The following is a 13226-nucleotide window of genomic DNA, read 5'->3' as shown; positions in this document are numbered from 1 at the left end:
ATTGTAGCAATTTAAGACTGGTGACCAATTCTTCCACAGTGGTCTGCTCATCCTCATGTTGGTCCACCAGAAGGGTTAGGCCTTGCACAGACAGCAATTACTAAAACATTAGAGAACAGAAGAGTGTTACAGACACAGGTTCTGTCTGCAGTGATAATGATCTGTAATGATTTATCACACGTGGTTAAAAAACTTCTTTAGAGAGGTTTGATAATATCAACATTGGTGATTAGGGCTCTGCAGATAATTGCTGTTTGATACTTAACAATGTGATCGAGATAGTATGTAGAATAATGCCCTGCTGGTTTACTATTGGCATGTCAAAACTGCAGCAGTCGACCGTTTAAAATGTCAACTCTAAATGTAAAATTCAGCATGGCAAAAAGTAAACCAATCCAAAAATGAATACATTGACAACCATGGTTTGATGTATTCAACATAGCAGGAGGTGACGTCATGCACCTCCTGCTATGAACATTAATATTCTGTTAGACTTTACAGTCAACAGTAAGTTAATTCTGCTGTTTTGCAGGGGGGCTACACTATGCTGAGCCCCCCATGTGAGGGGCTGTTCTCCCCCCACCCCCCTGCACATTAAATATACCAACTCCAAGATCGCACTTTAGTGAGGAAATGGGCTAATTCCCTGTTCCTCACTGAACTGCGATCCCCCTGCACAATGTCAAATCCAAATAGGTTCATAGGCTAATAGGTAGGTACTAGGCTATCAGCCCAAGGGCCTACATAAGCCTAGCCAGCAAGGTACCATAGCTTACGCCACCCAAGAAAGTTATTTTCCTGTGCCACTGTCCAGCAGAGACATAGAAGTGATCCCCGGAGTGTATTTCCTATTTCCCATCCACTCATCAAGATTTTTCTTGAAGAGTGCTAATGAAGAACTTTGCTTGACATAGATGGGTAGCTTGTTCCAGAGTATAGGAAGTCTCTGGGACAGGAATCTATCCCTCCAGTGTGTCCTGTTTATTGTGGTGACAAGGTTTAGGTCCCTAGAGCGTGTAGCTTGGAGGGATTGGGATTTCTTTAGGTGTAGCATGTCCAACAGCTCTTGATTTGACATAGCTTTATATGTTAGGCAGAGATCTCCTTGGAGTAGACGATATGCTACGGAGTAAAGCTGGAGTTTTTTGAGGCGGTCAGTGTAGGGCATTTGCTCGACTGACACTACCTGTTCAGTGTAATGTAGTCAATTGATTTGGGTTCGACATTCTGCCCATTTGGAAACTGCAAGTTGACCATATGCCAGTCGATTGATGCAGTTTCCAAGTTTTAATTGTAAACCTGCCCTACTACAACCAATACTTCTTTTCTTGGCTATGGACCATGCTTATATGGAAGTTCGAGCAATACATAAATGCATAAATGCATAAAGATACAGACTTAAATTCTATCACTTTATAGTAATCAGATACATAAATAGGTTTTCTGTATTCTTAATAAATTAATATTTGCTGACACTAAGGCCCTATGAACTTAAGCCATTTTTTCATTTGAGAGAGAAATGATTGTTGTCATAGTTTAGATGGCCCAGGATTTATTTTATGCTTTAAGTCCTCCTGCCTGATTAGAGGAGATGCCTGATGCACAGTACACACAGCATGAGTACATGCTTGCTAGATGCTTTTTATCACATGCCTGTGCTACACAGGTGCAGTGTATTTCATATTCAATGGTTTGTCAGGCTGATCATCTTTTCTTGTCAATAGCTGTCCCCTGGCTTTGTTGAAGGGATTCTGATGCAGAAGGGGATTTCTCTCCCTTCACTCCAAAAAGGGAGAACTGGCCCCCTGCTACTCAGTTCTTAAGCCCACACCTACCCTTACCAGTGAGCCCTCTGGTATTCAGGTCAATAAGGTTTAGCAGTGGGATAGGATAATATGTTTAGGTTTTCACTAAGAAGAGTTGCAAGACTGTGAAATACTATATGAAGATTAGCACCTGTAATCTACTACTAGTGATAAAGGTTTGCATCCTTACCACCTGTTATGCTTCCATTTCTTCAGAATCCAGTAGTTATAGAATTCAGCTATGATTTTTGGGTAAGAATTCATTGTTTGCATCCTTCTAAATCATTGAAATACATTTTACTCATTATACCATCTGCCTGTTTTTGCAAGCAAAGGGATGCATGGTTACAGTATGTATTTTCTTCCTAGAGTGACAATTCTAGAGGTGTTACATTTATTGCAAAGCACTTAAAAGGTAATGTGTTAGGTTGCCTGTGTAAGGGATGGTTATTCTACATTTGGTTGACAAATGCTAGGACTGATGTTTTTTGTCAAATGTATAGCTGGTCAAACAGTCAACATGTCAATGGTATGTTTCAGATAGGTGAGTGAGGTTTGGAGGGGGGTGAGAGTGTTTGCGTATGTATTTGAAAGTTAAGGTTAGGGTTGTGGATACTTGAGGGGATAGGTTTTGTATGTTTGTGTGTGATGGTGTGTATTTTAGGGTTAGGATCAGGATTAGGTAAGAGGAAAGATGTAGTGTTGTTAGTGTGTGTTTGTGTGTACTTGTGTGTCCGAGTTTGCCTTGTGTAGTGAATTTTTTTAAGGTATGGTATAGAGTTAGGATTGGGGGAAGGGATAGCATTAAAGTTAGGGTTAGTATTTATCACTAAGTTGGTGCAAACAAATTTGAGGCTAGTTTTATGGGGAGTTTCAGTGTGAAGATCGGCAGAGGAAATGGTTTTCCTTTCTTGACCTTTTGTAGGTCAGTATTTAGAGCATTCAGTATTCTGTATGCTCAAACTTCTTAATTCTGGTATTTATATTCAACATTAACTACATTTGATAGTGCAGAACTCTCTCTCTCTCTCTTTATATATATATATATATATATATATATAGAGAGAGAGAGAGAGAGAGAGAGTAAGCCTTCAGCTTCCTCTTTTTAATGATACCATCTAGACATCACTCTGAGTTTTCTGATTAACCCCTTTAACTGGTAGCTAGTGTACTCCTTGCACTGATGGTCCATTCATGCAGACATGTTTCTACATGTGCTCCGATGAAACCCAGAATGCATCCATCTTGTATGTCTAGGCCAATGCATGCACATTTCAAAGTTCCCGTATCCTCATCTTCTTCAGGTGGGTGCTGCTCCATTGCGACAGCAAACCAAACTAATGAATTCTTTCTGGGATGGATATGCAGGCATTATCTGATTCACTGCTGTCATCCCAGCCATCTTTTTCAGCACCTCAGCATATACTCATGTCTGCATGATCTGGGGCATAGTTTTGAGAGTATCCCTCTGTACCACAGTGCTGGTGCAGTAATGGAAATCCCAGCACCGAAACTGAATAAACTTCTGCAGAAACACAATTATTTTTGTGCTTTAAAGAAGGAGCATATCATAGCAGTGATATAGAATATCAGAAACCTACATATGCATAATGTGCGATAGTAAATATTAACATCCAGTTTGACAATGCAAACTTTACTTCTAATGCAACTTTCTAACAACCAAAAATGGCATACACAGTAAAATAAATGAAAGGAGACTGCCATTAAAATATACCATCTTTAAAACCATATTGTGAGATGATGTTTCAACAAAAACAGCTGCTTACACTTGAAAGAAATTTTTGAGTGGATAGACAGATTGCGTGGCACAGTGGTGCAGTTGTTAGTATTGCTGATACATAACACTTGGAACTGTGGTTCTTTCTTCAACTGGAGTAACTTTTTATAGAGTTTGCATGTCTCCCTTGGTCTACATAGGTTTCCAGCTGTGTCTCTAGTTCTCTTCCACTTCCCAAAGAGATGCAGTTAGATCAATTGATAAATCTCCAAATTACTTTTATGTTTTTGTGTTTGTGTGTGTGTGTGTGTGTGTGTGTGTGTGTGTGTGTGTGTGTGTGTGTGTGTGTGTGTGTGTGTGTGTGTGTGTGTATGAATGGGTGAAAATAATGAACATTAAGCTTAGAAGAGTGTGAGTTTATGGCAAGCCCTGAAATTACCAATACCTTTGACAGTACTGTGCCAAATTAAGAAATTAAAAAAAATTCATAGAGTTGTTGTAATAAAGGGGGAAAAACTCTGCATATGACTGCAGAGGAAGGCGTTGCTGAGCCCAGTTAAAGATGGCAGCATAATTCATGTGACTCAAGCCTGATAGTTGCTAAAAGTGGTTAAATCTGGAGAAAACAGTCAGTTTCTTAGATGTTGTTAAAGAAGTTGAAGGATGAAAGATAAAAGTTTTTTTGTGTTATTGAAAACAGAAGGTCAACGAAAGCTGAAGTAATCACATTCTGGACAAGCTCAATAATCTGTGTGCTGGTATGGGACTGTTCATCAGGAAATATCTGCTGTGAAAGCAGAAAGAAATAAACTATGCAAATCATCTGGAATATAAAACAGAAGAGAAGACTTGAGTCAACAGTCTCATTCCAAGCAGAAATATGACAGCTGTGCTTAAAAGTAGAAGACCAAGACATAAGGCACATGTTTAAAATATTCATGTTGTATGCCTGACAGAAATAATAGAAGGACAAGATCCATGAAGTTTGTTGAAGAATGGGTTTGGAGACTGGTGCTTGGAAATGGTTCCCTCTCACGTTACGTACAACTTCAAACTCTTCAGTAAGGAGAAGGCAAAACAATACATACCTTTCAGAAATTTGAATGATTTGTGCACCACAAGGGGCAATTTTGCATGGCAACTATTGCATAATATTTGCACTAAATATCACTTTGACCAGTAAACATGCTGGCAAGCATGGCTGCCAAAACCCATGATGATTGTCTAAGAAAATACAAATGCTGCTAAAATTAAAAGGAGAGAGAGAACATTTAGAGAAAAACATAACACTAACATGAATAGAAAGACACTAGAATTAGTCTTTTAAATATCAAAAAGTATTATAGCATAAATACAACTTAGATTTGAAGATTTGCCTGTCTACAGTTAAGGACAATTAAAGCCTTGTTTTGTTGTGTGAACCCAAAGACTAAAACAGTAGTATGTGTGGGTTAATTACTATGTAATGACAATATGGTTTCAGATTTGTTAATTATTGTTGATATATTCAACAATTGTTTTGTTAGTGAATACATCACTGGTTTAACTTCAAGTCTGTCTATACACACAGTTAATACTATTGCAGTGGTGATATAGCCCTTAGCAAGAGTGAACTGAACATCTGGTATGGGGCCCAACAATTTATCTGCACAATTTATTTACTTGATTAAGGATGATCCAATGATCTAGTAAAACCTCTTGTAGCTATATACCGTACAGAAGCAGAAAACATTAGTGTATAACTACAAACCAATTAGTTTAAAATAAATAATTGATAAATGTTTTGAAAGATGTTTAGTCAGTATCTTGAAGTCCCAGAATTGGTATTCACCATTTTAGACATAAACCAACATGGATTTGTAGAAGATCAATCTGTTCTTACCAATTTAACAGACTTCTATGATCCTGTTTGTAAAATTATTGATATGGGACTGGATGCAATAGTAGTATATTTAGATTATACAAAGACCTTTAATGCTTTAGAAAACAAAATAATCATAAAATTATGAAAATGAATAATATAAATAATTCCATTACACAGTGGGTTGAAAGATGATTAGATCACTTATCCTAAAGAGTCATTATACAGGTTGTCAATAAAACTGGATTCCAGTTAAAGCAGGTATACCCAAAGGGTTAGTCTTAGGACCACTCCTATTTAACTTAGTTTTTATCTCTGTCCCAGCTGATTCAAAATGTTGGACAAAGTATTTTGATTACTTTAAAACTGGTGTTGTGGTGACGAGACCAATATTTACAGTCATTAACTATTTGCATCAGTCATCTCATCTAAACTTTTTCATTAAAATGCAAGGTGATAAGATTAGGCAGTTTGACAACTGATTCAGACTTTTTTCAATAACACCATTGTGGAAGATGTGAAAGTTATTACAGACTTCAGTACATGAATTAATTACAAATTGTATTTCACAGAAAATGCAATGAGAGCCAGGAGTAGATGGTAAATACTTAGGACTACTAATAAAATCAATCTCATCAAGGAAGCCTTAGATCCTTACTAGTTTATTTGTCAACTTAATGCATCATTTATTAGTTTATTACTCTAGTTTTTGTATGTATTTAAAATCTAATATTCGACTATTGGAGTAAGTGCAAAGAAGATTCAGAAATTTATTCCAACTTTTAAATATGCAGATTATCATCAGAAGTTAACATTCCTTAATTTATATGACACATATCGGTATTATAGAGATAAACTCTACTAGGCCTATAAAGCTTTAAACAATGAAAGTAAGAGAGCTTCAGAATTTTGAATTAAATGTAAACTCTAGACTCAACAGATACTCAGCTTTGAACTTCATTATTCCAAAATTTAAGAACTCAGGGAAGAAGACATTTATGATACTTTCAGGATTTATCAAACCAATTCCCTGGGTGCTTTTAATGTGTTATTAATAAGTGGGTTGAGGGGCAATGTTTTCAAATTAATATTCTGATGTCTGTGCTCTGTGATGGTTATTTAGCAGGCCTAAACACAGGAATCAGTCTATGAATGATGTACAACTAGAGCTTCAATCTGAGTTTGGGGGGTAGGAAAACACAAAGGGTAAACGATAAATTTCACAGAAGGCATAACAAACCAAGATCCTTGAAAAATTCCAAAATGAAGATAGCAAACAGATCTCAAAGACTGCCAGAAAAAAACACTGGAAACTTTATTGTATAAAAAAAAAATATTGAGCGCTTTCATTGAGTGTAACCACGACTTCATCAGAATACAAAAAAAAAAAATCAAATCAATGCAATGCTCACATTTAAATACTTCCTCTCCCGGTCACATGATTGATCAAGACCAATCAAAGCCCCCAGTTAAAAAGTCATTTGCATCAAGTATGAGTCCACAAAATAAGTTTGTTAAAGACACATACACTTTTAAAAAAAAAAGACAGACTTGACATAACCCAGAAAAAATGTTACATATCATATAAACATAACCTTAAAACAGTAGCCAGTGATAGTCCATCATTCAAACCTGGTGATGTTTCAGTATTTAATCTAATTTACCATTTAAGTTCACACAGCTCAAGTAAATCATCCCATGGTCCCCCTCTACTATTCTTTGTGGCAGTATCTAACCCAAAAAATAAAAACTTGTGAGTAGAACATTTTGATAAATGTCTAAACAAAGCATTAGAATCTTTTTTTTTTTTTTTACATCCAAATAATGTTCATATATTCTATTGGAAAGTTTTCTTTGTATTTTTCCTACAAAAAAACTGTCACACTTTTGACAATTGGCTAGGTATCCTGTGTAAGAAGTTTTGCAATTGCAATGGAAATCAGAGAATATATTCAACCCATTAATAATCACATAGTCTTTCTCTAGTATATGTTTGCATTAAGTACAAAAACCACAGTTGAAAGTGCCCTTCTTTTTGTTTGGTAATGCCCCCTTACTTTCTCTGTTCTGACATTCAAGGTATTGTTTTAGTGATTTACCTTTCCTAAATACAATTCCAGGTCCTGCTCTTACTGTTTCTATAGCATTTTCATAACAACTTTAATTTTTCCAATTATCTTTCAAAATTTTCAGAATGCTGTTACTATCAGTCGTGTATGTGGTGATAAAAGTGTCTTGAAAGACATTGGTGTTTGCATCGGTGTCCTTGTTAGATTTGAATGACTCCTGGACTCTAATTATAGGTACATATAACCTCTGGTTTCTTTTGTGTTTAACTTCATCACACGTAGTGACCACTAGCTCAGTTGGATGACCTCTAGCTGTAAACATTGTAGTCAGTTTTTGACTTTCTACCTGGAACTGTTCATCCTCACATAACATACATGCTAAATGCACAAAGTGCCCTTTCACTATTCCTTTTTTTTTTTAGGGTGACAACTCGTCTAATGCAACATATTATTAGAGTATGTACTTTTCCAGAAAATGTTACTTATGATTCTCTGTTGGGTAACATCCTTACTGATTTCAACATCCAGGTAGTATACGTGTGATGAATCATGAGTATAGGTACATTTCAAAAAAATAGATGTTGCATTCAAGTACTTACATTTTCATTCCATTGCCTTTCGACCCTTGTCATCCTTATTATCCTTTCTGCACCTTCCCCGTGACCTCTTGAATACTTCTGTGGATTCCCTCTCCTTCCTCTGTTGCAGAGGTGCATTTACCCATCATTCACCCGGTCTGTACTAATAGTAAATGCCAGTAATTTCACAAGTGACTTTCCTAAAGAACACCTCCTGATATCATCCAGCTTATCCACGTCTTTGGTGCTGCTGACAATTGGTCTTTTGCTTGCACTCATCAGAGTTGCAAGCCCTCGGGATTTGTTTCAAAGACTTTTTTTATTTTTTATTTATTTATTTTTTTATTTAACATTTCTTAACCGGGAAAGTTTTAAATTATGACTCCCTTTGACTCGCTAAAGATAGACTAGATTTGCTGACTCTGAGGGACTTGATAGCTTTTAGATGGTCCAGAGGTAAGAAAAGGCTGTAGAGAAAGAGAGACAGAGAGAGAGAGAGAGAGAGAGAGAGATTAGGAATCACTCCAACATCACTCCAGCACTGACCAGAAGTCTGGAAAGGAAATTCTTTATTTCCTAGTTAGCACCCTGAAACTTTGGTAATGTATTGACTATGACCACATTAATTCATATGGAAATGTAAGTCATTTACTTACATTTCCATATGAATTACCTTTTTGTGGAATTTCTCTGCTGAGGAGGCTGTCAGTGTTGTTAATGCGAAGAGGCAAAAAAGTTGCTTATCTTCATCCTGCGCTGCTGAATACCTGAGTTTCACAGTTTTTGACCATTCCACAAAGATGAACAGGCTTCAGAGATAAGCAATGTTACCATGCCATAACTAACCAAACAACCAACCGCCTACATACCTACTTATCTAACAGGCTGCAAATATATGCGATGTGACCATGCCATAACTAGCCAAACAACCAAACACCTGCATACCTACTTATCTAACAGGCTTCAGATATATGGAATGTTACCATGCCATAACTAACCAAACAGCCAACTGCCTACATACCTACATATCTAACAGGCTGCAGATATATGCAATGTTACCATGCCATAACTAACCAAACAACCGACTGCCTACATACCTACTTATCTAACAGGCTTCATATATATGCAATGTTACCATGCCATAACTAACCAAACAACCAACTGCTTACATACCTACATATCTAACAGGCTTCAGATATATGGAATGTTACCATGCCATAACTAACCAAACAACCAACCGCCTACATACCTACATATCTAACAGGCTTCAGATATATGGAATGTTACCATGCCATAACTAACCAAACAACCAACTGCCTACATACCTACTTATCTAACAGAATTCAGATATATGTAATGTCACCATGCCATAACTAACCAAACAACCAACCGCCTACATACCTACTTATCTAACAGGCTTCAGATATGTGCAATGTTACCATGCCATAACTAACCAAACAACAAACCTCCTACATACCTACGTATCTAACAGGATTCAGATATATGCAATGTTACCATGCCATAACTAACCAGACAACCAACTGTCTGCATACCTACTTATCTAACAGGATTCAGATATATGCAATGTTACCATGCCATAACTAACCAGACAACCAACTGCCTGCATACCTACATATCTAACAGGCTTCAGACATATGGAATGTTACCATGTCATACCTAACCAAACAACTAGCCGCCTACATAACTACTTATTTAACAGAATTCAGATATATGCAATGTTACTATGCCAAAACTAACCAAACAACAAACCTACATACCTACGTATCTAACAGGATTCAGATATATGCAATGTTACCATGCCATAACTAACCAAACAACCAACTGCCTACATACCTACATATCTAACAGGCTGCAGATATATGCAATGTTACCATGCCATAACTAACCAAACAACCAACTGCCTACATACCTACTTATCTAACAGGCTTCATATATATGCAATGTTACCATGCCATAACTAACCAAACAAACAACTGCTTACATATCTACGTATCTAACAGGATTCAGATATATGGAATGTTACCATGTCATAACTAACCAAACAACCAACTGCCTACATACCTACATATCTAACAGGCTTCAGATATATGCAATGTCACCATGCCATAACTAACCAAACAACCAACTGCCTACATACCTACTTATCTAACAGGCTTCAGATATATGCAATGTTACCATGCCATAACTAACCAAACAACCAACTGCTTACATACCTACATATCTAACAGGCTTCAGATATATGGAATGTTACCATGTCATAACTAACCAAACAACCAACTGCTTACATACCTACATATCTAACAGGCTTCAGATATATGCAATGTTACCATGCCATAACTAACCAAACAACAAACCGCCTACATACCTACTTATCTAACAGGCTTCAGATATATGCAATGTTACCATGCCATAACTAACCAAACAACCAACTGCCTGCATACCTACTTATCTAACAGGCTTCAGATATATGCAATGTTACCATGCCATAACTAACCAAAAAACCAACTGCCTACATACCTACATATCTAACAGGCTTCAGATATGTGCAATGTTACCATTCTATTACTAACCAAACAACCAATCCCCTACATACCTACTTATCTTTCTACCCATCATCCTTCCTTTGCACAATACAGACAGTTAAAATAATCTCTTAATTCTTCTCCATATAAAGATACCAGTATTCTTCTCTTTGTCTTAGGTTCAAATCTGAATACTTAACTCTCTGGTTTTATTAATTTTTTGACATTATTTTTTTTTTTTTTGCATAGGCACTATCACAGCATGGATGAATTTAGCCATTATGATCTACTAGATGCTTCATCTGGAAGGAAGGTTGCAGAAGGCCATAAGGCCAGCTTCTGTCTAGAAGATACAACATGTGACTTTGGTCATCTCAAAAGATATGCCTGCACATCTCATACTCAGGTAAGGGGTGTTGTTAGGGCCAGGGAATACAGCCTTTTGAATAGTTTTGGCTCTGTTTTTGTGATATGTTAAATAAAGGTTAGGTGACAGGTAATTATAAGGGTTTACTATTATGTACTTGACTCACAGGTAATCAAATCCTCGTATGCCTGAAATCATTCTCTGGAAGTCAGAATGCCAAATTCCAGTGTACTCAGCACAGACACTGAACCTTGAAACTCCCTATCACTGTGTACCTAGCAACAAGCGTTACCATACTTCCAGAAGAGGGTAAAGTTGGACAGTTGGTAATGCTATTTTTTTGACACTCCAACGTTCTCAATGTGAGACTCGCCCAGGTAGACTCGACCGCCTGTGAGTCGAGTACATGATAGTAAACTGTGGTAAGTAATAGTTCTATCTCAGTTTTTGACATTGACATCCTGGTTCTCATAAAGGATAATAAAACAATTTAAGATGTAAATGTCCTCTTACAAATAATAATCATATTAAAAATAATATTTTTCTTTTCCTTGTCTGTTTTATACACTATTTAGCACTTGACAAAATGTTTTTAAAATTAAAAATTAATACATTTTGTACTTGCATTGTGCTAGCAATGATTTGTAGTTCAGCAATATGTCAAAGGTTAATCAGTGGAAGACAGAGCAAGGCTATGAAGATGGCATTCAGTAGTGACAGTCCCCTTTCTAATAACATTTAAGTGAAACAGTTTACATAGAATTCCAATCTGTGAGACAACTGTGAGACAACTCCGAATCAGAAAATGATGGATGAATAACCCAAGATATTCAAGAGATAGGTCAAACCATATACCGCGTACACCAGTTGTAACACATTTTAAAAATAATTTATTTATTTTATGCATTATATTTTGTGTTAAAATGCCTATGTCTCAGGGTATCTACTTGGTTAATTTATCTTTTTTTTCTTGAATAAGCCTATTATTTCAGGACATGTTTTTTGGTTGGGGGGGGGTTACACTTTTGGGAGATGTAGTCTCATTTTGTAAGATGGTGCACAATTCCAAAAATCCTGGTCATGCCCCTGATATACACATATAGCCTAAAACATGTTTCTTTCTGTGTGACTTAAAAAAGGCTTTTTGGCCAAAAATCAGAAAATGAGCTTGGCAGTAGAATGTAATTACTTTCTGCAACTATTTATGCAGTAGTTTACTCCAGAAATTGCACTTTTAATGGTATAAAGATTTGTTTAGGTCACGTAACTTAGAGATTGATGTTGAATTCAGCATGAGCATTTATCAGAATTCATCTAAGCCTGAGTACACACGTGATAGTTAAAGAATTTTATTTACAGAGATGTCTTTTCTAATAATATATCAATCTGAAATTGAGTTTCTCTGTCATGTAGCATAGAAAGCCCTTTAGGAATGCTCATAGCTGACTTTGGTTGGTTAAATCAGTAGATTATCTGCATGTTCTTTTTTTACCTTTATTGGCAACAAAACACATGCCTCTGAAATTTAATTTGCCTGTTGGTTAAACAATGGAACAGGTGTGTGCGTGTGCGTGTGTGTGTGTGTGTGTGTGTGTGTGTGTGTGTGTGTGTGTGTGTGTGTGTGTGTGTGTGTGTGTGTGTGTGTGTGTGTGTGTGTGTGTGTGTGTGTGTGTATTTTCAGGCTCAGTTTACTCCTTCATGCAATTTTCTGAATCCCCCTCATCACACAATTTGTGAAACCATCTAGTACATAGAAAACCACAGTACATGTCAAATGTACCAGTGGCACTGATAATTTAAACAAAGAAGTCACACATCTTACATCTCCCTTTTTTTTAGAAGCATAGTAAACGACCTTGTGAAATACAGTTTGCAATATACTTCATTAAAGTCTACAGATTTTACACTGTCTCTTTTACAATGTGCTTCATACTGAATTCGTAATACTTACAGTAAGAGGGTATGTGATGTTATTAATTACCATCCTGTATATCAGTTCCAACTGTTTTACAGTATTTTATATGTGTATGCATGTTTATATATGAGTCCATGCCATTTGATCCGGAAAAAAAATGTTGAAATATAAAATATTGAAATAGAATTTTCCCTTTCACCACTGTTGTGCAATCTCAGAGTAGGTATATAATTAGCAGGATGTATGAGGGCAGAAGCATAGCTGGTTCAATTAGAGTTCCCTGTGCTAATACTATGAACCAGCACCCCACCACCTCAGCTCTTCAAGTGTACAGCAAAAAAAAAAAAAAA

The 13226-nt window shown here is 36.5% G+C and overlaps 1 protein-coding gene across 2 annotated transcripts in view; it reads left to right on the top strand.

Moving 5' to 3' along the window:
* The window catches only part of LOXL1 (lysyl oxidase like 1), a 395821-nt gene that overhangs the window by 234187 nt on the left and 148408 nt on the right, over positions 1 to 13226 (top strand). For both annotated transcript variants that reach the window (XM_044077551.1, XM_044077552.1), the window contains exon 4: positions 10844 to 11000. In XM_044077551.1, the coding sequence (XP_043933486.1) occupies positions 10844 to 11000 (157 nt within the window). The remainder of the gene's footprint in view (positions 1 to 10843; positions 11001 to 13226) is intronic.

The sequence above is a fragment of the Protopterus annectens genome, chromosome 7.part0 (genome assembly GCF_019279795.1).
Source record: "Protopterus annectens isolate FY-2018-M chromosome 7.part0, PAN1.0, whole genome shotgun sequence".
Lineage (NCBI taxonomy): Eukaryota > Metazoa > Chordata > Ceratodontiformes > Protopteridae > Protopterus > Protopterus annectens.
The sequence above is the reverse complement of the archived record's forward strand: the minus strand, read 5'-3'. Positions and strand labels throughout refer to the sequence as shown.